Source organism: Pseudonaja textilis, chromosome 2 (assembly GCF_049901715.1).
Source record: "Pseudonaja textilis isolate UNSWEBS1 chromosome 2, rPseTex1.2, whole genome shotgun sequence".
Lineage (NCBI taxonomy): Eukaryota > Metazoa > Chordata > Lepidosauria > Squamata > Elapidae > Pseudonaja > Pseudonaja textilis.
In genome coordinates, this window is record NC_141991.1 from 229,599,380 (window position 1) to 229,625,868 (window position 26,489).

Genomic DNA, 26,489 nt, shown 5'->3' on the forward strand with positions numbered 1-26,489 from the left:
ATCTGTTTTAAAGTAAAAGGGAAGCTTCAAAGATGGAACTGGAGGAATAAAAGGGAGAAGCTGAACAGAGAAGCTGAGAGGAGTACTGGAGTTCTTTGAATCTCTCCAGCAACCTCAGAATTAACCTACTATACCAGGAAGCTTAAAGTTCAGAAATCAGGAAAACTGCTATCCACAGAAAAGTAGGTAAAAACATTTAACAAGGAATGTTTGGCAATGTTAATCTTTGTATTGCTGCCCTGCACAAAAGTCTTTTTTTTTCTGAACAAATTAAGACAAATGTATGCATGAGGTTATGCCATTTCAGCAGAATCTTGCATTATAAAGCATAACTTATTTATGCTTTGAAGTGGGGCAGGCCTGTTTCTCACAGACCAGTGTCCTTTTGTAGTTTGCCTTATTTCAGACAACTTTTTTCCCTTTATTTTTAAATAAAGTTTGCTTTTGCTTATTTCTAGTAGAGATTGACCTAGGGAGGAAGGGCTGAAACCTTTAACCACATATTTCTAAGCAACACAGTCAGGAAATTACATTATAGAAAATAGGCTTAATCTTTTAATTGTCAGAAAGATTGCGAGGGGCGTTTCACAAACTAGGGTTGAGGATGCTAGGTGAAGTGCCTCTTGAAGATGAGTGGGACTGAAGGTGGGGGCAGCCCCCCCTCCCCAAAAAGACTTCTGAGAGAGGTGATGTGAGACTGCCAACCTTCCATCTTTCAAAGTCAGCCACTCTGCTACAAGATCATGTAACATTCTGATTATTTCTAAGCTCACAATGTTGGCTTTACCTCTAAGTGGCCTATTTCTTACTGTATACCTGCCAAGTTCAGAAATTTGCAGAAGACTTTTCAGAATAATAACATTCAAGTGTCTGTAGCTTGACAGGCATTTTATGTTTTCCTTGAAGAATTTCATGAGAAAGTTTGCATTACTTTCAATAGTTGTATTGTTTGAAAAAAAAAGTGAAACAGGAACAAATATGCGTTCACTGAAATTGTAATAATAAATTTGGCATATAGAGACAGATAAAAATTGGTACTATGTACCACTAACATGGTATGTGTTTGTATGTTATCCTCTAATCTTCAATAACCAAAATGAGATATTATGCTACTATGATTTCAACTGAAAAAACCTTGTGTACTATCTAGAATTCCATTTACATGTATGTTTATTGATCTATTGATCCTAATAAAATTTTCCTAATTTTTGTTCTGCTGAGAAAAAGGAAGGAGTCTTTTCACAATTACTACCTAAATTCTAAAACAATGTAATTAACAACAATGTAGCTGTTAATCTAGTAATATTCTCATATACACAAAAAGCATTCCAAAAAAGATAAAAGCCTCTACCTCGAAGTTCCGTCAAAATGTAAATTTTTTGTTCTAGAATTGCTTCAAGTTGTGTAGCATATGAATCTACATCATAGTCTACTTCTTCTGTCATTTCCAGGAGTGCTTTTTCATCTTCTAACCATCTAATTGATTCCTAAAAGCATCAAAGAAAAGAGAGAAACACAATAATTGGATCAAGGAAAAGAATTATCAGTTATAAACTGAAATGGATTATCATCTCTCTTAAATTACCAGATTTGTTTTGAAGAAGATAATTAAAATTCTCAGAGAATTTTAAATCAATTTAAATGATATCAAACTAATCATCTCAAAAATGATTTTTAAGGTTCCAGTATTCTTTTTAAAAACATATTCTTAAACAACAGAAGAAATGGCCAAAAATAATCTTAGCTTTGTGATATTAAGCTCATAAAAAGTAATAAAGAAAAATGATGTAATTCCATCTAAAATAATCTTCAATTTATGACCATAATAGAGACGGACATTTTTGTAGCTAAGTGGACATTTGTTAAGTGAGTTTTGCCCCATTTTTCATCATTTCTTGCCATAGTTGTTAAGTGAATCACTACAGTTAAGTTAGTGATATGGTTGTTAAGTGAATCTGGTCTCCCCATTGATTTTGCTTGTCAGGTCGCAAAGGTGATCACATAATCTCAGTACATTGCAGAGGTCATAAATATGAGTCAGTTGCCAAGCACCTGAATTTTGATCAAGTGACATGGGGATACTGTAATAGTCATAAGTGAGAAAAACTGTCATTAAGTCACATTTTTCAGTGCTGTTATAACTTTAATCACTAAACAAACTGCTACAAGTTGAGGACTACATGTACTTTATTTGGTTCATATATCTCAAATTAAAACCAAAAAAAATCTATATAGTAATTTTTAAATCTATAATCCTTTATAATGCCAAGCTTCCCCTTACGTCACAAAAACTTTATAACTGTTTGAAAAAGCCAAATCAAGTATCTAAGTCTAACTTGGATAAAGAAATAATCCTACTGCCAACTTTCTTTGCAATTACCAAATACTGAAAATAGTTTGCCCATTTAAAAATATGCAATACGTTTCACAGTTATTTAAACAAGAACTGGCAAATCAAACAATTCTTGCTTTGCAAACAACTATGATAAAAACCAGTTGGAAACTGCATACAAATGTAAAAAGAAAAAATGTTTATAGTTCAGATCTAGTTTTCAAATATTTCAGGTGAGACTTCAAAATACATTTTAACATTGTTGAGGAGACAACCATGCCAATGAATTTTACATCCATATGCTCTTTCATTAGTTATTTCTAAAAGTTCCATCACTTCAACAATAACTGACATTCTAGGATGGTGAAATTGTTTATTTAGAAAGCAATCCCACTGGATTTTTGAGGTGCTACTGTATTAAGCACTCAGACAGTATCCCAAACCTGACATACATCCCATTCCAACCACTTCCTTCTCACCAAATTGGCAGGGGCATGCACTCTACTACACCAACCATAAGGCAATTCAGTTCCACTATCACACTTCTCATCTTTGCACAAAGTTAGTGCATGAGATTCTTATTTTATATTGTGCAATCTCCCATATAACTTTTACCTGGAAGACAGCTCTGTGGTCTTCTACTACTTGCTCTTCCATTTCCACCATCTGTGACACTGCTTCATGAAAAGTGAATAACTGTGGTGAAACTTCTTCCTCCTTTAAGAAATAAACGCCACTGTAATGAGTTTCAAAATGGAAAGCAAAGGAAACAACATTTTGAAGAAATGGCTGAGTATATTTTGAAATACACTTACCCTTTTATCAACCTGAAGTTATATAATGATAAACCGATCATGTAATAATTTGTCAACTATTGCTTGGTGGTACAGATAACCAACATATAGAATAAACATCAAGGAGTAACCGCAGTAATTTTGCACTTCCTTTAATATATCCAGTGTCAATCAAATACTGCAAACTTAAATGGATTTTTCTGAGGCAAGATTTGAGATGTAAGTCTCAATGTAATTAAATACCTTATGTACAGCTTGACTGGTTTATAAAGGTATAATTGATCTATATCATTAAAAAGTGATGTTTTAGTTAATATTTGTAAAAGTATTGCTTGAAAGATTTTTAAAACACTGTTTTAAACAAGAGCTATGAGTAGTTGACTCTTAAGGAATTTGCCTTCATTTTAGTCTGTTTAGAGCACATAGAAATTGGAAACAGTAAATAATCACCTTTGAACTAAAACCAATATGTCTAAATATTCTTTATTGTATCAAAAAGCAGATGTTTTCTGAAAGAAATATAAAGGAAGACTAAGAACATACATTTTGCAATATGAAAAACTGTTCAATCAACTTCATTTCCTGAATTTAAAACTTCTACCTCTATCAGCTTTTCTCTCAATATCTTATTTGATCATTTGATCAGTTTCATGGGCTCGTGAAAAGGAAGATTTGTTTGACCGAAGCAAATTTTTTCCATTTTTTCCCTTGTTGGCTTAGTTCTTAAATTGATCAATGATTTCCACGTGGAGATCAGTTTATTTCACAACTCAATTATCATTTTTAAAAAAGAGTAATACTTTATAACCATTTGTTTTCAATTTTTGGAGGAAAAAGTCCACTCTGATAATGTTCAGATTTCTTTCCATTTTTTCTGGGTCTCTGCATTCCACAACAAGAAATCCAGTCCAATTTTTTGAAATACTTTAATTGTAAAAAAAAAAAAAGAATTGTGAAAAAGAATATTCTAAAGAAACAATGAGAAACAACAATTGCTTCATTAAGCAATGAAATTGTCGTGTGAGAGGAGATTGTGTTGGTGTTGGAGATTCTCGCCCACTCCCTGCTTAGTAAGCTATAAAATATGGTGAGAGGAAGTTCCTTCTTTCCTATCACTGGAATTCTGCAGGATCCAGCTGATCATTATCTTGTACCGTTTTCTTCTTTCACTAACTTTACATCATGAATCTGGCACCAATGCTCTTCTCTAAAAAACAGGACTCAAAACTCAAGGGAGATTTCCTTCCAGGTTCATTTGCTCATACATTCCTACCTGAAGAATAGATTATTTTTTTATGCTGGCTCCATCAATACTTCCATGTTAGAGTGAATGGGTGAACAAAAATAATCAAAATAGCAGATTCTAGAATGCTGCTCCTGTGTTCTTTTGTTTACCAACTCAAATGTTTGTTTTATATACACTGATGAACAAAATCAAATTTAACAACATAGGGTTGTTGGTTTTTTTTACCCCAAATAGTCTAATCAAAGACACTTAGGACTTTGAGTGTCAATGAAGACTCTCAAGTCATCCAGGCAAAGGTGTCTGAAGGCTGAATCCTAACAACTGGACAAACTTTGGATGTATTTTACATGTATGTAAAAAAACTCAAATGAGAATATAAAAAAAACTTGTGCTGGCCACATGGACTCAAAATATCTAAGCTTGATTAGGAAGAATGTATACAAAATAATATAATTTAATGTTTAGATAACTTGATCAAAACTAAACTAAAATTTGCATTTCCAGAACTGTGATATCTGAGTTACTCACATTTTGTTCACAAAGTAGTTTAAGATCATCTCTCTGAGGTGAGCTCCCAACACCCCACTGTGCATCCAAGTCATCAATCTGATTTGGAGCATGATGCATGATAGGACGGACGTCACCAGCAGCACTGGGATCAACTGTTAGTTCCTTGACTCTACATTTTTAAGATAGATGTTCATTTTAAAATTAATATAATCTGAATTTAAGCAGGGAGAAAATCATTTCATGAATCACAGCAATTTATATAAATGGTGGTGATGTCAACTTCATGAGCTTGTATGTCTATAATAGTAGGAGTCAATCACAATATATTAATTACAAAATTAAAAAATTGCAGTCAAGCACAACTTTGAATTATACAGTTGTTTCGCACCTCTCTCCCACACCACCTATGCACACAAAATATCCACATGTAAAATGAATCAGTATTGTACATCTATTACTCAGATGAGGAACTACTAGTACAAAAAGGTGACATCACCACTTCTTACACATTGAGGTAAACAAAAAACTTTGGTATGAAATGTTTGGAACAGGTAAATGCTAATTTGGAAGATGATTTGCAGGCCATGCAGTTTTACCATCTGTCAAACTGAATGAAAACCAAAGAAAAAGGATTCAGGGAAAAAATAAGTATAAGTATGTCTGCAAAATTACACATCAGAATAGAAAAATAAACCACTAAAATTAACATTCCATGTAAAGAATGAAGTAGACCTGGTGATTGAAGGAGAAAAGTCGTCATACTCATAGGAAGGAGAGAGATCAGAGCGACTGCCACTACCCTGTGAGAAGGGAATGTCCGAAGGACTAATTCCAAATTCCTTTACTCTACAGCAGCAAGATACAGCAGAGAAATTAAAAGAAAGTGTTCTTGTAAAAGCAATGAAAATCATGTTTGCAATTGCACAAAAAACTCTTCACAATCTATTTAAACTTAACCCTCTGGTAAACCTCTTGGAGAGAGAAAAATTTAATAGGAAATTGAAGTCAATGGGTGGAGACTTGAACATTTTAAAGGTTAATGTCTGGAACCTAATAAAGATCATACCTCCCCAGTAATGGCCTATAAGTACACCTCTGAATATAAATTCATTTGTATAACTTCATCAACCAAAACAAAGTAGGTTTCATTGTCTCTATTGCTGGTTTAGGTAACATGGGCATAATGACACATTACAAAGAATGAATTCAATGCAATTCATAGATGTCCACCAGTGTTATCTAATGACACATGCTTGGAACATAGTTCATTGAAAACTAAAATTTATATATTAAACATTAAGTCAAGTCTCTTTTCAGTCAGACTTCAGTCCTGGTGACCTCACACATATGTCCATGTAGCTTTCTTGGCAATAGCTTTTGTATCACCTTCTTCCTGAACCTTCCTAACCTGTCCATAGGACTGATATTCCTTGGCAGTTCTCTTCCAACTAGATACTCCCTGCTTAGTTTGTGAGCCCTGAGCAGTTGCCATCTAAACAACCTAAACATTGACAGTGAAACCTCAATTTAAAGGTCAATAGTCCAGCATACACTGAGCACCTTAGTAAGGTACACAAAGTGATTGAATCTTAAACTTCTCTTTTGAAAACGTTAAATGAAAACGAACTTTTTTCATAATTTATCTGTACTTTTATTTTAATTTCCATGTTAAATTTGAATTTTCTAACTACATAGATTTATATATGTGTAACAATACTGCTAGCAAAGTGCCAAAATTAAGGTTTTATGTAATTATTTTAAACAAATACTCCTCTTACCTATTTGCATATCTTAATGTATTTAGAGTGTTTTCACAAGATGCCATTCCTGGAGAAATAGTAGCAATCTGAGAGGGGGGAAAATGCCAGAATTATTTTCTTGAAAGTTAACAAATGTATACACTTCAATTGATTGGAATTAATTTTTTTTTTAAAGAATATTTGGTTTTGAGGAACATGTGATGGCTAAAATGTATAATGTAAGCTTTACTGAAATTTGAAACAGAAGAAAAAGTTAAACAATGCATGATAAAACAGGCTAAGAATTTTGTTATACAGAAGAAGCAATGGGAGATGTGGTTAAAAGGATTGAAAGTTACATTTTCTAAAAACGTAAGTGAAAAATTTGTATTATCTTGCAACAAGTGATTTTTTAAAATAAATTAATATACCACTGGTATAGGATAGCAGAAAAATTGCCAGGAAAAAGGCATTCTAGTAACATCTGCATAAATCATACAATAACAATGTTTTAGTTTAAGGAGCAGAAATCCTTCCCATTCAGGAACTTACTGAGTTCCAGCAGGTATATATAACTTATTTGTATACAATCCCCAAGAGTTATCTTTCATGCAATGAAAACACTCTGCAACATGCCTAACTTACCATACAGGTGCGAGAGTTTTCTCCAATGAATGAATCTCTTAAGACCTGAGTAAGTTTACTTGCTCTAAATGGAGTATGAGGTTTATTTCGGCCTAAGGCTCTGATGCACTCCTGTAAGATAAAGATGTTTATGCTTTTTCCTCAGAACCAATGCAAAATTTATTTTAAAACAATTGCAAATTTGAAAACAAATAATGAATGACAAGCTGTGTTCCCCTTAATGTTCTTCTTAAAATATTACAGTACATTTTCAATTAAGAAAATATTATACTGTACATTAAAGATAGAATTGAGATTGTGTACAATTCACATTCAAATGTTAAGACTGAAATTCCATTCGATTCTGGTCTAACATGGAGACATGGGCATATACTTATAATTGCCGCTGCACCTTGTGACCAATAGGGCACTCCACCCTGCAGTACTAAAATCATCTGAATCAGAAATTGAAGAAGACTTAACATATCATTTGCTGTTGCACTATTAACAGTTCTGCAAACAGAATATCTTTTTAAAGAAAGCTGACACTTCTTCAAGATTAATTTCTTGCTATATAAAATGTTTACCAAATGAAATTAAAAGGAAATCTGTATCACTTTTTCTTTCTTTCTTTCTTTCTTTCTTTCTTTCTTTCTTTCTTTCTTTCTTTCTTTTTCTTTCTTTCTTTTTCTTCTTCTCATCCATCCATCCATCCAACCAACACAGAGATATCTTATCCTATCCACCAAGCCTTTCTAACTTTGCAAGAATGCCAACAACCTCATATACAACCTCAAAAATAAAATACAAATTAAATCTGACAACCAAACCTGAGCCAACTTCAATGACAATAGGAAACATGGGCTTGAATCTAATCAATTACAATATTTATTTTAAATAGCTGGCTTTTATCAGGAAATAACAAAAAATATTTTACAATATACTAAAAGTACCTAAAACAATAGTTAAATTTAAGGATATTCAATGTATGCAAACATTTTACTGTTGCTAATAGCTAATATCACTATCTCAAACTACTGTTGCTAAAAGCTTAATCAAGAATCTATATACTATATGAATGAGCTAGCAAAGATATAAAAATATTCTCGTGTGACACTTGAGAAAGTGATTTTTATGACATTGTTTAAACATGTTATCTAGATCAGTGGTCGCCAACTTTAGATCTTCGGCTCTTTTAAGCAGAACCAAACTTCCCTTAAGACTGAAGGTTCTTTCTCTCCATATGTCTTTTAGAGTTAATTCCTCTGTCATTTTAAAAAAGGATTTAGGAAGAGTTTTTCTATTATACTTTGCTGCTGTTGCAATATAGTCAAGTTTATTATCCACAATTCCATTAAAGTCTCCCATCATAATTATATTAGCATAGTCCAGTCCAGCCATCTTGGTATGTAATTTTTTATAGAATTCTTCCTGTTTGTCATTCGAGGCATAAATTGCAATCAAAAGTATCTTTCTATTATTGTCCATTATTTCCACCATTAATATTCTCCCATCATCATCTGTATAAATCATTTTAGCTGGAATAACCTCTTTAATATATAAGACCACCCCTCTTTTCTTACATTGAGTCAAAGAGGTAAACAATTTCCCTAATTTTGGTTGTAATAACAATTGTTCATGTTGCTTTTTAATATGTACTTCTTGTAGACAAATTATATCAAACTTTAGTTTCTTTAATTTATGGAAAATCTTCCTTCTCTTAGCAGCTGAATTCAGTCCATTTATATTCATTGTAATCAGTTTTTTCTCTTCCATGATTATATTTTATATTTAGATTTAACCACTCTCGTGGGTCTTGATTCACGCTGATCTTTAATATCCACTTGTCCGCCTACTGCACCTTCTTCTTTTCCAATCTCCACTTGTTCCTCTTGGGATTCAGTTAATGGGACCTCCTTTTCTGCCTCTCCTTCTCTCTCTCCAAAGACTTCTGCGTAGAACAGTTCTGCTTTCTCGATTGAATCAATTCTATGCCTCTGTTCCTGCCACGTAAACATCAATCCTTCTGGGATCAGCCATCTATAAGTCACCTCCTTTTTCAATAACATTTTGGTCAGGAATCGATATTCTCTTCTCATCTCTCTCACTCTTCTAGGTATTTGTTTTAAAACCAAGATTTCTTTACCTTTGTATTTCAATATCTTCTCTCTTGCCACTTGTAAAATTTGTGTCTTCATGGATTTTTTAGTAAATCTAATATGGACTTCTCTGGGCAGATTATTTCTCATCGCATATCTTGTAAAAACTCGATATATCTCATCTATTCCATCCATCATCTTCTCTTCTGTTATCTCCAACGCATCCGCCAAGATTCCTACCATTATCGCAGCCAAATCTTGTCCTTTTTCTTCTTCTATATTTTGAAATCTAAGATAGAATTCTGATCTATCCAACTCCCACTTCAACATCCCACTTTTTTCTTGTTCAATCACTGTTAGTCTATTATCAATATTTCCAATCTTCTCCTCTCTTCGTTTGCCCCCTTCTTCGACTTTTTGAAGTCTCTCCTCATATTTTGTCATCATCTGTTGAATACTTTCCACTTTTTCCTCCGTCCTCCCTGTTCTTTGTTCAATGGTATCTATTTTTACCTTAAGATCTTGAATTCCTTGCATAATCATCTGAAAAGATGCTCTTTCTTGTTCTTTTTCTTTATCTTGCTTTAATGTTAAACTTAAGCAATATACTTTCTATTCAAATAGACATTTATCATGGTCCAGACTTGATAAGACTGAAGGTTCTATTATTCAGTGCAGACTCACGGCAAGCAAATTTTTTGTGACTCAGGTAGCCGATGGCAGATACAGATCACTGAATGATTCTGTGAGCAACTCAATCTGCCTGCCTGTTTTGCCTGATTTGGGGTAAAAGTTGCTCTTTTTTTTATAAAAAAATCAATTTTTATATAAATATTTATAATATTTACATACAACCCATGCCCAGCCAGTCACATGACCACCAAGCCACACCCACAAATTAGGCCACACCCACAGAACCGGTCAGTGGTCCCTGGGATTTAAAATTATGAGTTTGGTGATCCCTGAGGTCCAAAAGGTTGACAACCCCTGATCTAAATCACTTTATATACAAGTTTCAGCAGTTATTTCAGTATATTAAATATATTTATTAATATAGCCTGCCTTTTCTACCTGCCTTCTTAAAATCTGTTTCTCTCCACTGGAAACAAATTAACGTAGCTAATTATTTAATGCAGAAGAATCCCTCACTTTATTTGTGTACATTTTATCACCCATTATATTATTCAAAACTTCTAATACTATACTTGTGAACCTCGCACGTAACAGTCACAACAGGCCCATATGACCAAAACTCAATCTAAAACTGGAATTCATTAAAATATACAGATACATATTAAAATCTTTGTGAATAATTCCAGTTACAGTGATACTATTTTAAATCATACTGACATATTCTCTATAGAGAAAAAATAATAATTAATTCCAGCAACTGCTATAAAAGCTCAAGTGGTTAATAGTCCATCATTTTCTTGCTTTCAGCCTTTTTTCAAACAATGGATAAGTTCTATTTTTCCAATGTTTTTTATAAACTAAGGAACCAAATTAGTTTCATAATTAATCAAACTTGTATAAGATGGTCCAGGATCAACTTTATATCTATTCTTAGCAATGAAGGTACAACTTGAAGTGATTTAAATATAATTAATTCACAGTACTTATTTATACTTATGTTGATATGTACAATATATACTGGCTATTATATGTAAGCATTTAAAATGGAATGACCATCATCTATACTAAACCATTAATGTAGTAAACAAATCTTTTTGAAAAGTTTTACATTTGATATAATGTAGAAAGCCAACAAGTTTAGCTTCAGTGACAAGTATTTCTTTTACCTTGAGTGCTAAAAGGCTCTTGTTAATTTCAGCACCTTCTAGTCGGGTTTGCCTATCTGCACTGGAAGTATCAGCTCCTCTTTCATTTCCAGCCAAGTCAATTAGGGAAAATTTACCATGTAGCTTCCCTTTCCTCCGGAGGATGATCTGAAACACTGCATGACTTCGAGAGGAGTGTGCATTTGCTGATGTTTGGCCTGATGTTCTTTAACATAGAGATGGGGGTGGGAAAGACAGAATGAAATGTCACTGAATATTATTAACAAGATTAGCATGTTCTACACTGATAAGATTATACTTTCTATTAAAGATTAAGGCATATTCTAACAATAATCGAAGTAAGAAACATTTGAAAGGTATATATTACAATTATGCTGTCCTCTTCACTTATAATTTTGATTGAGACACATTATTAGCACGTTTTCCATTTATACCACAAATTCTACAATATCTCTAAATCCCATAAAAATATTTTAACTATATTTACATGTGAACATAAAATGGGACAATGTTTAAAAATAATTTTTAATGCATTTGAAAACAGAAATTTGAATATATTAAAACTGCTTCTTATAAAAAGAGGAAAAATCTATTTATAAATTGTATGGAACAAAAACTTTTCTCTATAATATACGCAATTTTGAAACTTCATTTAGGTTGTATTCAAAGAAAATACATTTTTAAAAAACTATTTAATTTTTTAAATCTTATCTACGATAACTTTATAATGTGAAAGAGGGGTAAAAAAAAAGAATACCTGCAACTGTTGCCTATCTCAATAAGTTTTAGAACATCTTCAACACATTTAACCTCTCGCTCCTGTAATCCCACCACCTGGACTTGCTGTTTACCATCTTCTAAAACTCTTAATTTGGTCTTCCTGTTCAGTAAGTCGAAAACCTTATGTGGGGAGCAGGAGGAAGGGAGAAGAGATATGTGTGTTAACTAGGAAATTTCTGGAGTATTAATTTAGTTTGGTTGTAACAGTTGTTTATATAAAACAGAGAAGAAGCATAAACACAGAAGATAAAGATTCAGAAGTTATATATTTTAGGAATATATCACGTACCTTTCCACTATAAATCTCGAAAAATGTTGCATATACTTGAAGTTCCAGTTTTTTATAGTTTGGCTTCTTCAACATTAAAAAGACATCTCTAGCTGCAAATAGATTACAATTACAGGAAATGGGAAATGGAAAAACTTCAGAAATACACAATAGTTCACATATGGACATATTTATTATCTATACTGAGTGATCAGCTAAAAAAAATGCTGGAATTTATAAAATGCTTTCTGTGTTCATTATGCTTTATCTACAAATACAGAGTTCACATGTAGTATGGAACTGTATTTTGAGGCTAAAGGCATAAACAGAATGGAACATAAATAATAGGCGTGCGCTAATCCAACTCCCATCCCTCTTCCTTCAGAATTGCTTGAAGAAGGCCTGTAACATCAATGACATCCGACCCAATTCCCAACTTGCTTTGTATGTGTATCTGAAATTATAATTTAAACCAGGAATAATTTAGTTGTTTTAAAAAGTCCAAATACAAATCCTGAATTTCTGAACTATCAACTACAGTTTAATTTTCTTGATTCACATATCATAAGCTAGGAAATCAGATGAACTACAAATTGGTTTATTTTCCTTCCAGAAGAATAAATGAAAAGGATAACATACAGCATAAAATAAGCATGGGTTCTGTACATATTTATACATCCATTTGCCCCCTCCCCCATTTATTTGTCTGTGCATGAATTCTAAAACCAAATTAAGAATTTAGTAATTAGCATTTATTTTGGAATAAAGTTTCAAATTACAATGTAAAACAAGTAACAACAACGTGTTTTACCCTAAGGATTATAAGCTAACAAAAATTTGCCAAAAAATATGTTCCCACCTCTTTAACTCATGAAAGACCTCTAACTCTATCCAAAAGCAATTTTCAGAATTGGAGAGGACAGAAAAACCTTTTCTCTCTCTTGCTGTCTACAAAGACATAGCTGTAGTGAATACTGTATGTAATGAATGTAAAATATGACCTAAGATGCATGTATATAGCCTGGATTGATTCACCAAGAAAGGTCCGTTATTGGGTGAAATCTGCAACATCTGATATCCATTGAATCAGAATCTATGTAATTGAGTGTTTATAGTAATTATTACTATAACTGGAGTATAAGAAAGTGTGACTTTGCAACTATAGAGGTTACTAAAGCATCTCTCTAGGCCTACCTGAATGAAGACAGACTTTTATTTTCCATTTTTAAGTTAAAAGGCTCCTTTAAATGTAAAACAGTTTAGGAGGTGTACATACTTTTATACAGATTTCATTAACACCTCATTTTAGGGCATAATGTGGTTTGTTGGCATTTGGCTTAGTAATGTTTTGTGAATCAACTATTCTGGTTTGGAAACCACAGCTTTGATTTTACATATTGTGCAAAACCAGAAAATTCTGGCTCCACAAACCATGACTTAGGTTTGAAGCAGCAGTTTTGTTTTCTCAGAAGGTATGCTAAGCTCAACTGAATATATCTCTACCATTGCTTGTAATCACCTTTTTTCTTCCCAAAATGTTATTCAAATAATTATCAGAAAAAGAAATGTAGCAACGGGCAACATGTTGAGGAAATACAGGGTTGTACTTACTCTGAATAATGAAAGTTTACTGAGGGATTAATCCATAGTGTCACGGTGGCAGAAAATGGAGGAGTAAGTACTATGTACACTGCTTTGGGATATCAACCCCTCTCTCTCAATAAAAGGTCTCAGCAGTCTCTCAGACACCACCTTAGAGATTGCTGTGGCTGTGGAATGGCTGAGACATTGAACTGACGATTCGGTAACTTTGAAGGAAAAAGGAAACTTTTATTTTGGGGGGAGAAATCACAAAAACTTCCTTTTTCTCAAAAGCACCTTTGGGAAAGCCATGACCTGGATGATTAAGAATCTCTACAGACTTTTTCCAAGTGTTCATTTGCTTACATTTTTCAAGGTCCATCCCAAAGTAATCCACATTACACAACTAGCGTTTGTTTTCAACTTTGATGGCACATTTGCAGCAATTTCAACTATAATCACAGATTTATTATAATCACAGTATATTAAAATTTCTTACCAGCAAGTGCATAAATTCCTTTTGAACAGTCTTGGTTCTTTCCTGAAAAGTCACCACCCATAGTCTGAGGAAAAAATAAAATGAGCAATATTAGAGGGGCAATTATGCAAGTTCACAGCCTTATTTATAAAGAAGCATGACTATACTATCATTTTCACTAAGCAGATCCATGTAAAATAAGATGCTAACATTCCCTTTATAGTGCCAATAAGGTAACTACCACCCAATGAAATAAAACTTAAGGTAACTGTGGATGTTTTTAGTTTAATAGAAACCCATCTCTGAATGCTTAAATGTCTGAGTAGATCTCTCTGTCTGCAAGGATCTCTACCACACTGGTATGATCTTAGGGCAAAACCTCCCTAACCTGAAGTTGCCTTTGAAGGCAATTCCTGCTCTCATCACTAAAACTCAACCCCAACCCCAACACAATTCTTCACTGAGGCCCCAAGGAAAACAAGGAAATTTAAAGCTCAAAAGCAGGAGAAGGGAGACTCTCCATTTCAGGATTCAGGTCAACAATCCTAAAGAGGAATTATATTATGAATGGAACTCCCTGAAAATACATTAGAACTCTAAGCATCTGATCACCCTCTACAGAAGGCATTATTCACAGCTAGGGAACCTACTACCAGATGCTATAAGAATCACCCAAAGAATATTGAAATTAACAGGAAAACCTACATGGGTTTTTCCACTGCCTGTTTGTCCATAGGCAAAACATGTAGCCATTCCTCTTTCAAATATGGTTTCCACTAATGGTCTTGCAGTAAACCTTCAGCAAAAAAGAAAATAACATTCAACTATACTTAGTATTTAACTCACAAGTAGTGAAGTTCCATTCAACAATACATCAGTCCACACTTAGAATTCTCGTTCCATTCTTATCCAAGATTTCAACAGCTGAGTTTAAGAGAATCAGTGGAATTACTATAATCAGAAATTATTTTTCAAATAGAGGACATATCAGATATTAAACTGATAAGAACAGATACTACACTTGATCTTAGCCAAAAGTCCTCTATTTGAGGACTACATATTAAAAGAGGCAGAAAAAGAAATCTCACTAATTGAATTCCAAGAGGACTGCCAAATGGCGATTGAAAAAGAAGAAGGTGCAGTAGGTGGAAAGGTGGAAGCCAAAGTACAACGTGAACCAAGATCTACCAGAGCTGCTAAACCTAACTACAAAATGTAACCATGGAAGAGAAAAAACTGATTACAATTAATATAAATGGGCTGAACTCAGCCATTAAAAGAAAGAAATTATTTTTGAAAAACTGAAGAAACACTGAATCCAAGCTCATATTCTACCATTTATACATGTTTTTTAAATTAGCTTTAAAAAAAAAGAATTTATTATGTATAAGAGGGTTTGATATTCACGGCAGAAAAGTGACGTAAATGATTTAAGGTAGCAAACTGAACTAAATGATAAGCTTGTATTCAACACAGATAAAAATAAGTGTCCCAAGACAACACATATCACATATATAAACAAAAATAGTTAAATCAATGGAAATGGGATAGTAAAAATTAAATACTTCTGAGTTTCTATTTTAAGGAAGGGAATTTTTCTATGGAAGTTTTAATTCCATACTTTTCGTTTAATGGTACCCGATACTCATTATTAATTGATTCAGGGAGGTACGACAAGTACCAAAACCGATGAGTATCAAACCAATTTTTCCCATAGGAACAATGTAAATAAATTTAACGCATTCCCCAAAAAAAGACAATGCACATTTTTAAGGTAATAAGTAAAAAGTTAGGGTTATATATCATTATTCTGCATGAAAAATAAACCTAAACATTAATAAATACTGTACTTCAATTGAATAAAATAAAAGTTTCACTTTCCCTGTACTGAGAAGAGTCCATGTCTTAATGGGATTGTTCTGTTCCGGTCCACACGCGCAAACCCATGGGAGTTTTAAAGACTTTATTAAGACAAATTCCACTTGCACCCACTGCAACGTTCCTAAATTCAAGCCAGCTCAACCTGGCGCAGGGTTATAAAGTCTGTAGGAAAAGGCGCACGTCCGCAAGTCCATACATACACAGTCCGAAATCGAGGCAAAATCCACATGTGATAAATCCAAGGCAAGGTACAAGTCCAAAATCTGAGAAGCAGGTTTAAAGTCCAAACACCCAGTCACATGAAGCACAGATCTGAAGTCATGAAAACTGGAGTCATGGAGTTGGAGCACATGTCCAGCAGAGAAAATAGGCAGTTGTTTTCAATGTCATGTTGCTCCATATGTTGGGCTTAAATATGCCTGCCCCGGTGTAACTCATTAGGAGGGATGAGGCTGCCACCTCGCAAGTAACCTCACTGTCCTCTGTTATTCCTCCCCTCATTCAACCCTATGCATCCTAGGATCAGTGGAGGAGGCAGTTCCTCCTCATCCCTGATGACCAACTGCAGCTGTGGTCCTTCTCCATCCTGAACTTCTGACTGGGTTTCTAAGCCCTCCTGCGGAGCTGCATCTCTTCCCTCTCCTCTCCAGCCAGTCACTCCTGTGGTCATTCCCCTTATGATCTCTCCAAAGTTCCTGGCCTCTTCTCTTCCTGTGACCCATTCACTCCTCGCTGGGAGAGAACAGAAAACTTGGCATCTTCCTGGTGCTCCCCCTCACCCTCCTCTGAAATCCCTGGAGTCGGCTCTTCCTCTTCAAGCTGATGTCTAGGGAAGCCATTACAGGGCTCGTGGGAGGAGAGTGCTGAGAAGAGGTTACATGGAATGTTTTTTGGAAGGAGAAATCCGCCTCTAATAGAACATCAGGCACTTGCACTTCAGGTGTTCTTTCTCTTTTCTGCCTTTTTCAACTTGCACCACAGGCTCTGACACACTCTTTGTCATCTTCATTAAAAACGTATCCAATGAGAACTGCTTGTCTTTTCAGAAGTCATTGAAAGTGTGAAATTGTTTGGTAACTGAATAAATTCACATTTTTTCAGTGAGTCATGAGGCAGCTGATAAAGTTTTAGCTTGCACTTCGAGTACCAAACAAACCATGAGGACTGGGACAAAATTTTCATGTCAAAATTCAACAACTTTCAAAGCAGTCGAGTATTGAGGTACCACTGTTATGTCTAGTTAAAATTTTCCTTGCTACTTTGGAATCAATGCCACTGAAATTTGTTTACATTTTTAGCTTTCTTTTTACCAGTTGCTGACCCAGAATTCAAGGAAGCTTACATAAAATAAAACATTCATTGTGAAAATTTTAAAAAAGAAGTTATTGTGATGTGCCTGGAGTTTTTGCCAGCTTATCATATAGCATACTTTCCTGCAGACTCTCAAACAAATGCACTGTTAGTTTGTGATAGCTTAATAGATAATATTGAAAAGATGTATCAATGTCAATGAGAATACATTGAATCAGATATCCAAATTGGAGAGTTACATGAACTTGCAGAAAATGAAAGCATCAGGTGTTACATTGCACGCAAACAGTACATACCTGTAGACCATTTCATTAGGGGCGCTGTCATCAAAGGCATAATCAAATCGGAATGTTTGGTTTTCTAAGTACCTTGTTAAATCTACTTTTTGCTTAGGTTCATGTACCATTACAACATCTTTGCTTGGAATTGTTATGACATCAAGGTCTTTCATTACAGTTTCTAGAGAAGAAATGAAACACTAAATTAATTTTCAGACTACCCGAGTTTAATAATTGAAGCATTCATATGACAGATAGTGAAATTAACTGAATCAATCTGTGATTAAATAATTTGACATGTGAAAAGATACTATAGCCTATATGTAAATAGACTACAATATCTTTTATACAAAGTTCGTTGTGTGAATTTTTAATAAAAATTATGTATGTTTGCTAGTCCTCATTCCAAATAAGAATTACCTTAGAAATTAAACTATTTAATTTCTATTAAACTAAAGTATAAACAGTTTGTACAATTTATACTATGCTGCCCTTTTGCCTTGCTTTCATTTTTATGCAAAGACATCTACAAATTATAATTTATTACATTTAATGAACACAGTTTACAAATATAAATAATTAAAAACCACAAGGTTTGAATGAAAACATTTTGTAAGGAATTTACAAAATTGAACTTAAAATATGCCTGGCTTCTTTCCAAATCTAAAGTAGTCATTTCCTAGGTATCAACGCTTTATTTTTTGCGGAATATTTCTACATTCTAATCCAGAGGTCAGCAAACTATGGCCCCAAGATCAAATCTGTAAATGTCCAGGAAAGCAGCAGATTGTCAGGGATGATCCTCTGGCAAGGAGCAGACTTTCCTGGATAGTGCTAGCAGCCTTCATGATAGCAGGCTCATGGCTGTACCTGCAGAGATGAAGCGGATCTGATCCTTTAGAGAAAAAGCTTTCTCTAGTGGTCTATGATTGAAACAAAATCAAATCAGTACCTGAATTAAGTTTAAAAATGAATAGCACTAAGCACAAACCACTGAGAATGAGTTTCATACAGGTAAACCTTAAGGTACAACCATTTGTTCAGCAGCCATTTGAAGTTATGATGGCACTGAACAAAGGGGCTTACAACCAGTCCTCGAGGTTATGACCACTGCAGCACCTCCACGGTCATGTGAACAAAATTCAAAAATCTGGCAAACAGCTTCTACTTATGAGACATTGCAGCCTCCTGCGATCACGTGGTCACCCATTTGCAACTTTCCTTGCTGGCTTCTCACAAGCAAAGTCAATGGGGAAGCTGGCATGGAAGCTTTTGAGTTGATTGGGTAAGTCTCCCCAACCCCTCCAGTCTTTCTTTGCTCACACATACTGCCCCTTCCTCCTTTTGCTCACAGGCTGTCAGGCCTAGCCCAAGATTGATGCAATATGGTCCAGTTTATTATCTGCTCACACCATATAGACTGAACCTTCCCTGACTAAATTTGTACTATCCTGGATATATATATAAAAAACATTTGCTAGACCAATACTCGAATACAGCTCATCAGTCTGGAACCCACATTACGTATGTGACAGTTGAGAAAGTCCAGAAATATTTCACAAGAAGAGTTCTCCACTCCTCTAGTCATTGTAGAATACTTTATGCCACCAGACTTGAAATTCTAGACCTAGCAAACCTTGAATTACGCTGCCTTCGGTCCGATCTAAGTATAGTGTATAAAATCATACATTGCAATGTCCTACCAGTCAATGAATACTTCAGCTTCGACCATAACAATACAAGAGCACACAATAGATACAAACTCAAGGTTTATCACACCAAACTTGATTGCAGGAAATACGACTTCAGCAACAGAGTGGTCAATGTCTGGAATACTCTACCTGACTCTGTGGTTTCTTCCCCAAACCCCAAAAACTTTAACCTTAGACTGTCTACTATTGACCTCACCCCTTTCCTAAGAGGTCTGTAAGGGGTGTGCATAAGCGCACCAACCTGCCTACCGTCCCTGTCCTATTGTTTCTTTTATATATTTTTTATTTTTCTTATATGTATCCATGTATTCATAACTATGTTTTTACTTATACTTATGATCTTGTAAGCAATTGACAAATAAATAAATAAATATAGCCTGGGAGATTCTAGGGAGTAGCTATCCTAAATCTCTTCCACTTCCCAGAATCCAGCTCTGGACTCTTGTTGTTTTTTGCCTTGCTCCCTCCTTGGAATGAACTCCCTACCTTCCTGGGTACCTGTAGTTTATCACTTATGTATGTACCCACCAATGCCCTTCTTCCCAAGCCTCCTTTGGGCTACACACTAATGGTATGGTGGAATTCGTTATCAAATGCTTTGGTCCCTATTCTTATTGATTTCTAAACTACATTCTGGTAAATTATATTTATTATTTTTCATTGGTAAAATTCATGTTTTGCAATAGCAGCAAATATCACAAAAGACATATTGACTTACAACAAGCCTATGAATCCCTAAGAATCCAAATCAACCATATAGCCAACCAGAGACAGCAACAACCCTCAACCAACCAATGCAACCCCCCCACAACCAGCACAATACTTCCAAGTGACCCTCACCTGATGTAACCTCCCCATCACAAGGCTCTCACTGGTGACTCATACCTGAGCCACACAAGACCCTCACTTGACATACCCGCACCTGATCCATCACAAGACTCATCACAAGAGTTTTGATGGAATTCACCTGATGTGACCTGATGGAACTCACCTGAAGTGACCTCACTATCACAATACCTACTGACCACACGAAGCCCTTGTAAACAGAAGAACACTGACACCCCCTAAACTCTGCTGAAGATGTTATCTAGCCTGGTAACAAATGTTTGGAACCAACCCTGAAGCTCAGAGACGGAACCTTCACCCTCAAATTCATGTATATTTTAATATGCCTGTGTTTGGCATGCACATGTGTGTGTGTCTTCAAGTCTTTGTTAATTTCAGGTGACTACCCGGAATGCTCTGCAGTTTCCTTAGTAAGATTCCATAACTGGCTTGCCACTGCCTTCTTCCTGGGGCTGAAAGAGAATGACTGCCCAACAGCACCCAGCTAGCTCTGTGTGCTAGAATTCAGTCCTCCCACCCACCCACCCCCAGTTTGTAACTCAATGCCTGTAACTCAAACTGGCCTTTATCCCTCTTTTGAGCTGTGTAATCTTTAAAACACTCATAGTTCAATTTAATCCATTTAACAATGTATGAATCAGTAACGTATTTCAGAAAATGAAAACTATCCCTCATGATTTTATCAAAATCTAGTGCTATACAATTCTTAATACTAATTGTGTGAAATGTCTATCTCAGCAAAAAAAAAAATGGAAAAAGCCAAGCGTGCCAAAGGATACACAAACAAAAGAAGCTTTGTGCCATCACAAATACATATGTATTTCCTTTTTCTGTGGGAAGATATTCCTCTAGGCATAAAACTAAACACACTGAAGGTTCTTTCATACAAATGCATTATTTTATAATAAATATTCCAGCTATGCTTTTTTGATATTATATGAAATTGAAGAAACTGAAGTTTAGCTTCAAATGATGTATATGTGCTCAGTTTTTTAATCACTGTTACTAAAGAATAAAACTAATTCTACTGGTCCATAATTGCAAATTAAGGACAAAGGAATATCACCAAAGGAAATAGCTAAAGGTATGACTCTTAAGAAAAGTCTTGCTTTATACAATTATTATAAAATCTACAGCCTTTCCTAATAGTTTTTAATAAATTTATCTAGAGCAGCATTCACTTAATATTTAGAATAAATTCATTAAATGTCACATGCCAAAAATTTAAAGCATATTTTAATACTTGCTAAAAGAACCATTTATTAAGCAATTCATATAGCCACCCAATTAACACTATCATTTTATTTCACATTTTTAAATAGCTACTATCCACTCAAGAAAAATCTGGTGACGATTAGAGACGGATGATCCTGCAGATAACCTGGGCCTGTATCATGTAGAGTTTTATAGGTAAGAATAAACACCTTAAATTGAACCCAGAACCCCACTGGGAGCTAGTGCTGATGATGGGGGAGCGCCAAAAAAGGAAGGAGGGGAAAGAAGCAGCACAGGTGCTTATCACCTGCTCAGGCAGTCTATCCCTTTACAGGGCCATACTCCAAAAATAGGCAGGGGCAGGACAAAAACTGAGATAAAATTAGTTGAACTAATGACTACCAATTAAAATCATAGTAAAAAAAAATGCCGCATTTGAAAAATTGTTCCACCATTTGCTGATACACACAGTGTTTTTTTTAGAGACAATCACAATCCATCATATATATCAGAGATTGCCAACCGGTGGTCCTTGAGAAAATTTTGGTAGGCTGCAGAGAAATCTCACCCCCAGAGCATCCCCCAAAGCAATTAATCCAGGCTGTGCAGGAACACAAGGCTGCGCCTCCCACATGGCCTGCGGGAATCCTCCCCATCCACTCACTCCTTACCTGGCAAACTTGCCTGCTAAGTTGCTATTTTTCCTTTTTCCGACCATCAACTGTTCTGCTGTGCTGGGAGATTTAGATTAGATACAAAACAGGAAATCATTGGATTTCTTTCTCTCTAGCTAATCTTTCAGAACCTTTCTTAGGACTGAAGCAGTGCAGACTCAGATAGCTGATGGCAGAAACACAGATCTCTAAGTGAATCTGTGATTCTGTGAGCAACTCAATCTTCCTGCCTGCTTTGCCTGATTTTGGGTAAAAGTTGCTCATTTTTAAAATAAAAAATTCAATGTTTATATATTTTTAATATTTATATACAAGCCATGCCCGGCCAGTCATATGACCACCAAGCCACACCCACAAATTAGGCCACATCCACAGAACCAGTTAGTGGTCCCCGGGATTTAAAATTATGAGTTTGGTGATCCCTGAGGTCCAAAAGGTTGGCAACCCCTGATATATATCACATGCAAATATAGAGAATGAATGAGTGGGAAACTGATGCAATCTCAAGAAAGCAAAGACTTAAGTAGATATTCATATCCCATTGACTTCATGAACATAAACACAAGAAAAAGTGTGTCATCAAGTCAGTGTTGACTCTTAAAAGCCACATAGATATATCTTCTCCTGGATGATCTGTCCCCAAAATGGCTTTTCTAGTCTTCCAACTGTGTAGCCATCATTGCTGTAATCATGCCCATCCACCTTGCTCCTGGCTGACCTCCTCCTTTTTTTTCTTCCTCATTTCCCAAAATTATGGACTTCTCAAGAGAGCTTGGTCTATGCATAACTTATCAAAATGTGATAATTGGATTCTGATCATTTATGTCTTGAGTGTTAATTTGTTCAATGATCTATTTGTGTTTCCATGACTATCCATGGTATGGATAGACTTCTCCAGTGTAAATATTCAAAAATATCAATGCTTTTTGTATACTATTTCGTCAATGTCTAACTTTCACTTGTGTCTAGTGTCACAGGGAAAACCATTACTTGAACAATTCTGACCTTGTTGGTACAGTCAAGTTATGGCATATAGGTATCTTTTCAAAAAATTCGATGCTACATTGCCCTCCAAGTATATTTCTTAACTACTAGTTCCTTTACTCTTTATTTGTTGATAGTTTGAGGAAGTGAAGCTGGGATTATTGTCTGCTATTGGGAAAAAGCAGCTGCAGCCAGGTGAAAACAGTTCCCAACCTACTTCTCTAAGGGTCAGCACAACTCATGCTTTTGCCCGAAGAGCTGTAAAAGTTACAACTCCAAAAACTTGAGAGATGGGCTCATACATTAATTCAGTCATTCACTTACAAGTTTACTTACAAGCATCTGCGCTGGTGTTCCAGCTGCCTGGCTAAATGAACTACACCATTTTCAAGGATGTGCCAACTTCCAGAGGCAGCCTCACTCCATCCAGGCCCTTAAGCTTACAAAAGACAGAGTGTGTGGGGGCGTGTAGAATAAAAAGAGATTTAAAAAATAGCAAGCAGACAGGGAAGCAGGAGGCGACCTTTGGAGATTGACAATAATTAGCAGGCAGGCAAGAGAGCTATCAAGCAGGCTAAGGGCCACAAACTATGGTAAGCATCATGTCCTAGTGAGATTCCTGCCTAGGCCTTGGCTTGGGAGCTCAGCTGGAGTGCTCAACAGCAACGTATCTTTTACTGGGTAAAATATAAGTGTGGTTTACCAATGCTTTCTCCCACACAGTATGAAATGATGGCTCTTGCTATTGTCACTGTGTTGATCATTTACCTCTAGCATCTTCCTATATTGCTGCTGCCCAATGGACAGACCAAAAGTCCAAAGTATATTTTCTTGGGAAAATAGCCACTGAACTCAATACAACTTATTACAGAATAATCATTTCTATATTTACCCAATAAAAGTTTGCTAACCCAATTCAAATACCTTCAAAAGCACAGCCTGTTAACTTGTTCATACATACACATTCCAAAACTGATAAAAAGTATTCTCTGCTATTAGTAGCTTAAATTCAAGTTTTAGGTACAGTAAATATCATTTCAGTTTGTCATCTATTTTGATTACAATTTTATTAACAAGAGTTAATAAAAACTCTTACAAGTCTATTAACGAATGTATTTTCCTCCCAGCTTCAAATTTCTTCTCCCCTCTTTAAGACAATTTTTTCATTTCACAATATAAGCAATTCCAAAATAACTTCCAATTTCTAATACCATAATTTTGGATTCAGCTTTTCTTCAAATTACAGCTTGAACTATTCCATCACTTATGTCAGATCTAAGATATATGTCCTTCCTCATTCTAGTATGGTGGGCAAAGTAAAAAAAAAGTTCCATTACCAGTCTCAGATTTCAAATGTATATTTTCATTAACTTAAAAAAATTGAGCAAATGCATTTCTATGGCTATAGTTATTATATTCTGATTCTATAAAATTTTGATTACCCCATCTCTAAACTAATTTTAACTATTTATAACTCAAAAGGGCTGGGTTGAAAGAAGAAACTTAATATGTAACAATTTAAAACATATTTACACATTCTAAAATCCAGTTCAGCTATGTATATGGATTCAAGACTATACCCATTTGAAAATTATTTATGATCCCACTTAAATTCCGTATGTTAAAATGAGCCATACCTTTTTTATTGAGTGGTCGTTTTCGAACACATACACATATCCTGTGCTCATCAATCTTTTTTTTTTTTTACAAAAAAAGAAACAAAATGAAAATGAAATGAGTAAGTCAGAATTGTACCTGAAATTAAACTCAAAGAGAAAGATATTCAAGCAATTGTATATAAGATTATATAACTGTCTATTTTTAAAAATACTGATGATCTAAAAGTCATTGTTATGAACACTTGTAATTCAACATTCCACAGTGAAATGTTTCAATTAATTACAGGTTCCTATAGGATTTTAAGATAAACCAGGTGGTTTAGGCTAATTCTTTTTGCCAATTTGAATACCTCATCAACAATGGTGGCATATTTTATTATTCATATTGCTGTAAAAACTATAGCTCCAAAATCAAGATGTGGTAAGTTACTTTTATCTTTAATACAAAAACATTTCTTAAAAGAGACATCATTTTATAATCTCTATTTCATTGTTCTAACATCAAATGTACATTTAAGCTCTTTTCTAAGCACAGGTACCCATGGCTGAAATTTGCCAATTCCCCCCCTCATAGCAGGTAAAACCAATTAGACACAAAAACTAAAGTAATATCTGAACTGGTCCCTACTAAATTTAGATATGAATTGAATGAATGCGAAACCTTCTAATAACCTAAGCGTAAGGTTAATTTCAGAGTTAAGGGCAAAACATTACTGCAATTTTTTCTCAAATAAATCAGTTTAAGAAAACTGTCAAATAGTAAAAAAATTTAACATGGATGGTCTCTTTGAAATGAAATGTGAAAAATTATTATTTAAGATTCAGTTCTCAAATAGATTTGCTAAGAAAGAAATCACTAAAAGTGAATGTTTGTTTAAATACAACTACTCCAATTTTACAACTTATTCCCTGATGACCATGTTATCATTCAAAATGTTTGCAAAACTTCTTTTAATGATTACATATTAACAAAACTTACAGGATCTGCAGCTGTAAGTGGTCTATAATCCAAACTTCCTCTGAAATCTCTGATCATACACATGATTTCATAATTTGGATTTGTGGCATCTACATCCTAAGAGGAAAAAAAATCATTACTAAAAGCATATTGCTCATGGCAGTGTAACATATAATTATCATAAATATTACAAGAGAATCCTGAATGGAGATAATACGCTTGCAAATAACCATTTTTCTTCTAAAATTCATGTATGATAAATCAGACCCAATTCACAATTCAAATATATGTTTAAGAAATGTGTAATGCAAAATGAACAAACTTTTAGTGCCTGCTGCAATCAACGTTTTTGTCAATAGGTGAGGTAATGATGCAAGTGGATGTCATGCACATGGTTGCCTATTATTACTCTGGAAAGAGAATAAGAAGGAAAATGTGTTTTTCCTTTTTGTAATAAAATGTGTTGCTCAGGCTTTATTTTTATGTATTCATTGTCATTACATTTTTACAACAACTATCCCACTTCATGTGTGCTACCTCTTCTAGCATACGCCAGAGCAACATGAACACTAATCTCACAATCGATACAAAAGCTTTGAATGGCGCAAAGAGCCATGGAAAGATACATGCTCAGCTTCACAAGACAAGACAGAAAGACCTGCACATGGATTAGAGAACAAACAAAATATACGATGCCATCAAAAGAGTAAAAGAATTGAAATAGAAATGAGCTGGTCACATAGCAAGAACAACTGATGGCA

The 26,489-nt window shown here is 34.6% G+C and overlaps 1 protein-coding gene, 1 long non-coding RNA gene and 1 pseudogene across 8 annotated transcripts in view; 1 reads left to right on the plus strand and 2 right to left on the minus strand.

The window, feature by feature from the left end:
* Nucleotides 1–26,489, plus strand: part of LOC148127406 (uncharacterized) — a 679,100-nt gene that overhangs the window by 505,284 nt on the left and 147,327 nt on the right. The gene's annotated exons all lie outside the window — the stretch shown is intronic.
* KIF2A (kinesin family member 2A) overlaps nt 1–26,489 on the minus strand; it is a 52,024-nt gene that overhangs the window by 1,288 nt on the left and 24,247 nt on the right. For 4 of the 7 annotated variants that reach the window (XM_087927240.1, XM_026717089.2, XM_026717097.2 and 1 more), the window contains 13 exons: nt 25,750–25,845; nt 24,789–24,843; nt 17,739–17,901; nt 14,956–15,046; nt 14,272–14,335; nt 12,213–12,304; nt 11,901–12,043; nt 11,144–11,348; nt 7,267–7,377; nt 6,661–6,728; nt 4,901–5,051; nt 2,948–3,049; nt 1,352–1,487 (listed from right to left, as the gene is read on the minus strand). In XM_087927240.1, the coding sequence (XP_087783366.1) occupies nt 1,352–1,487; nt 2,948–3,049; nt 4,901–5,051; nt 6,661–6,728; nt 7,267–7,377; nt 11,144–11,348; nt 11,901–12,043; nt 12,213–12,304; nt 14,272–14,335; nt 14,956–15,046; nt 17,739–17,901; nt 24,789–24,843; nt 25,750–25,845 (1,477 nt within the window). Of the gene's footprint in view, nt 1–1,351; nt 1,488–2,947; nt 3,050–4,900; nt 5,052–5,614; nt 5,729–6,660; nt 6,729–7,266; nt 7,378–11,143; nt 11,349–11,900; nt 12,044–12,212; nt 12,305–14,271; nt 14,336–14,955; nt 15,047–17,738; nt 17,902–24,788; nt 24,844–25,749; nt 25,846–26,489 lie in introns of all 7 variants that reach the window. The other 3 variants (XM_087927238.1, XM_026717114.2, XM_087927239.1) reach the window with 1 other exon arrangement.
* LOC113449552 (U2 spliceosomal RNA) lies at nt 15,184–15,301 on the minus strand (annotated as a pseudogene).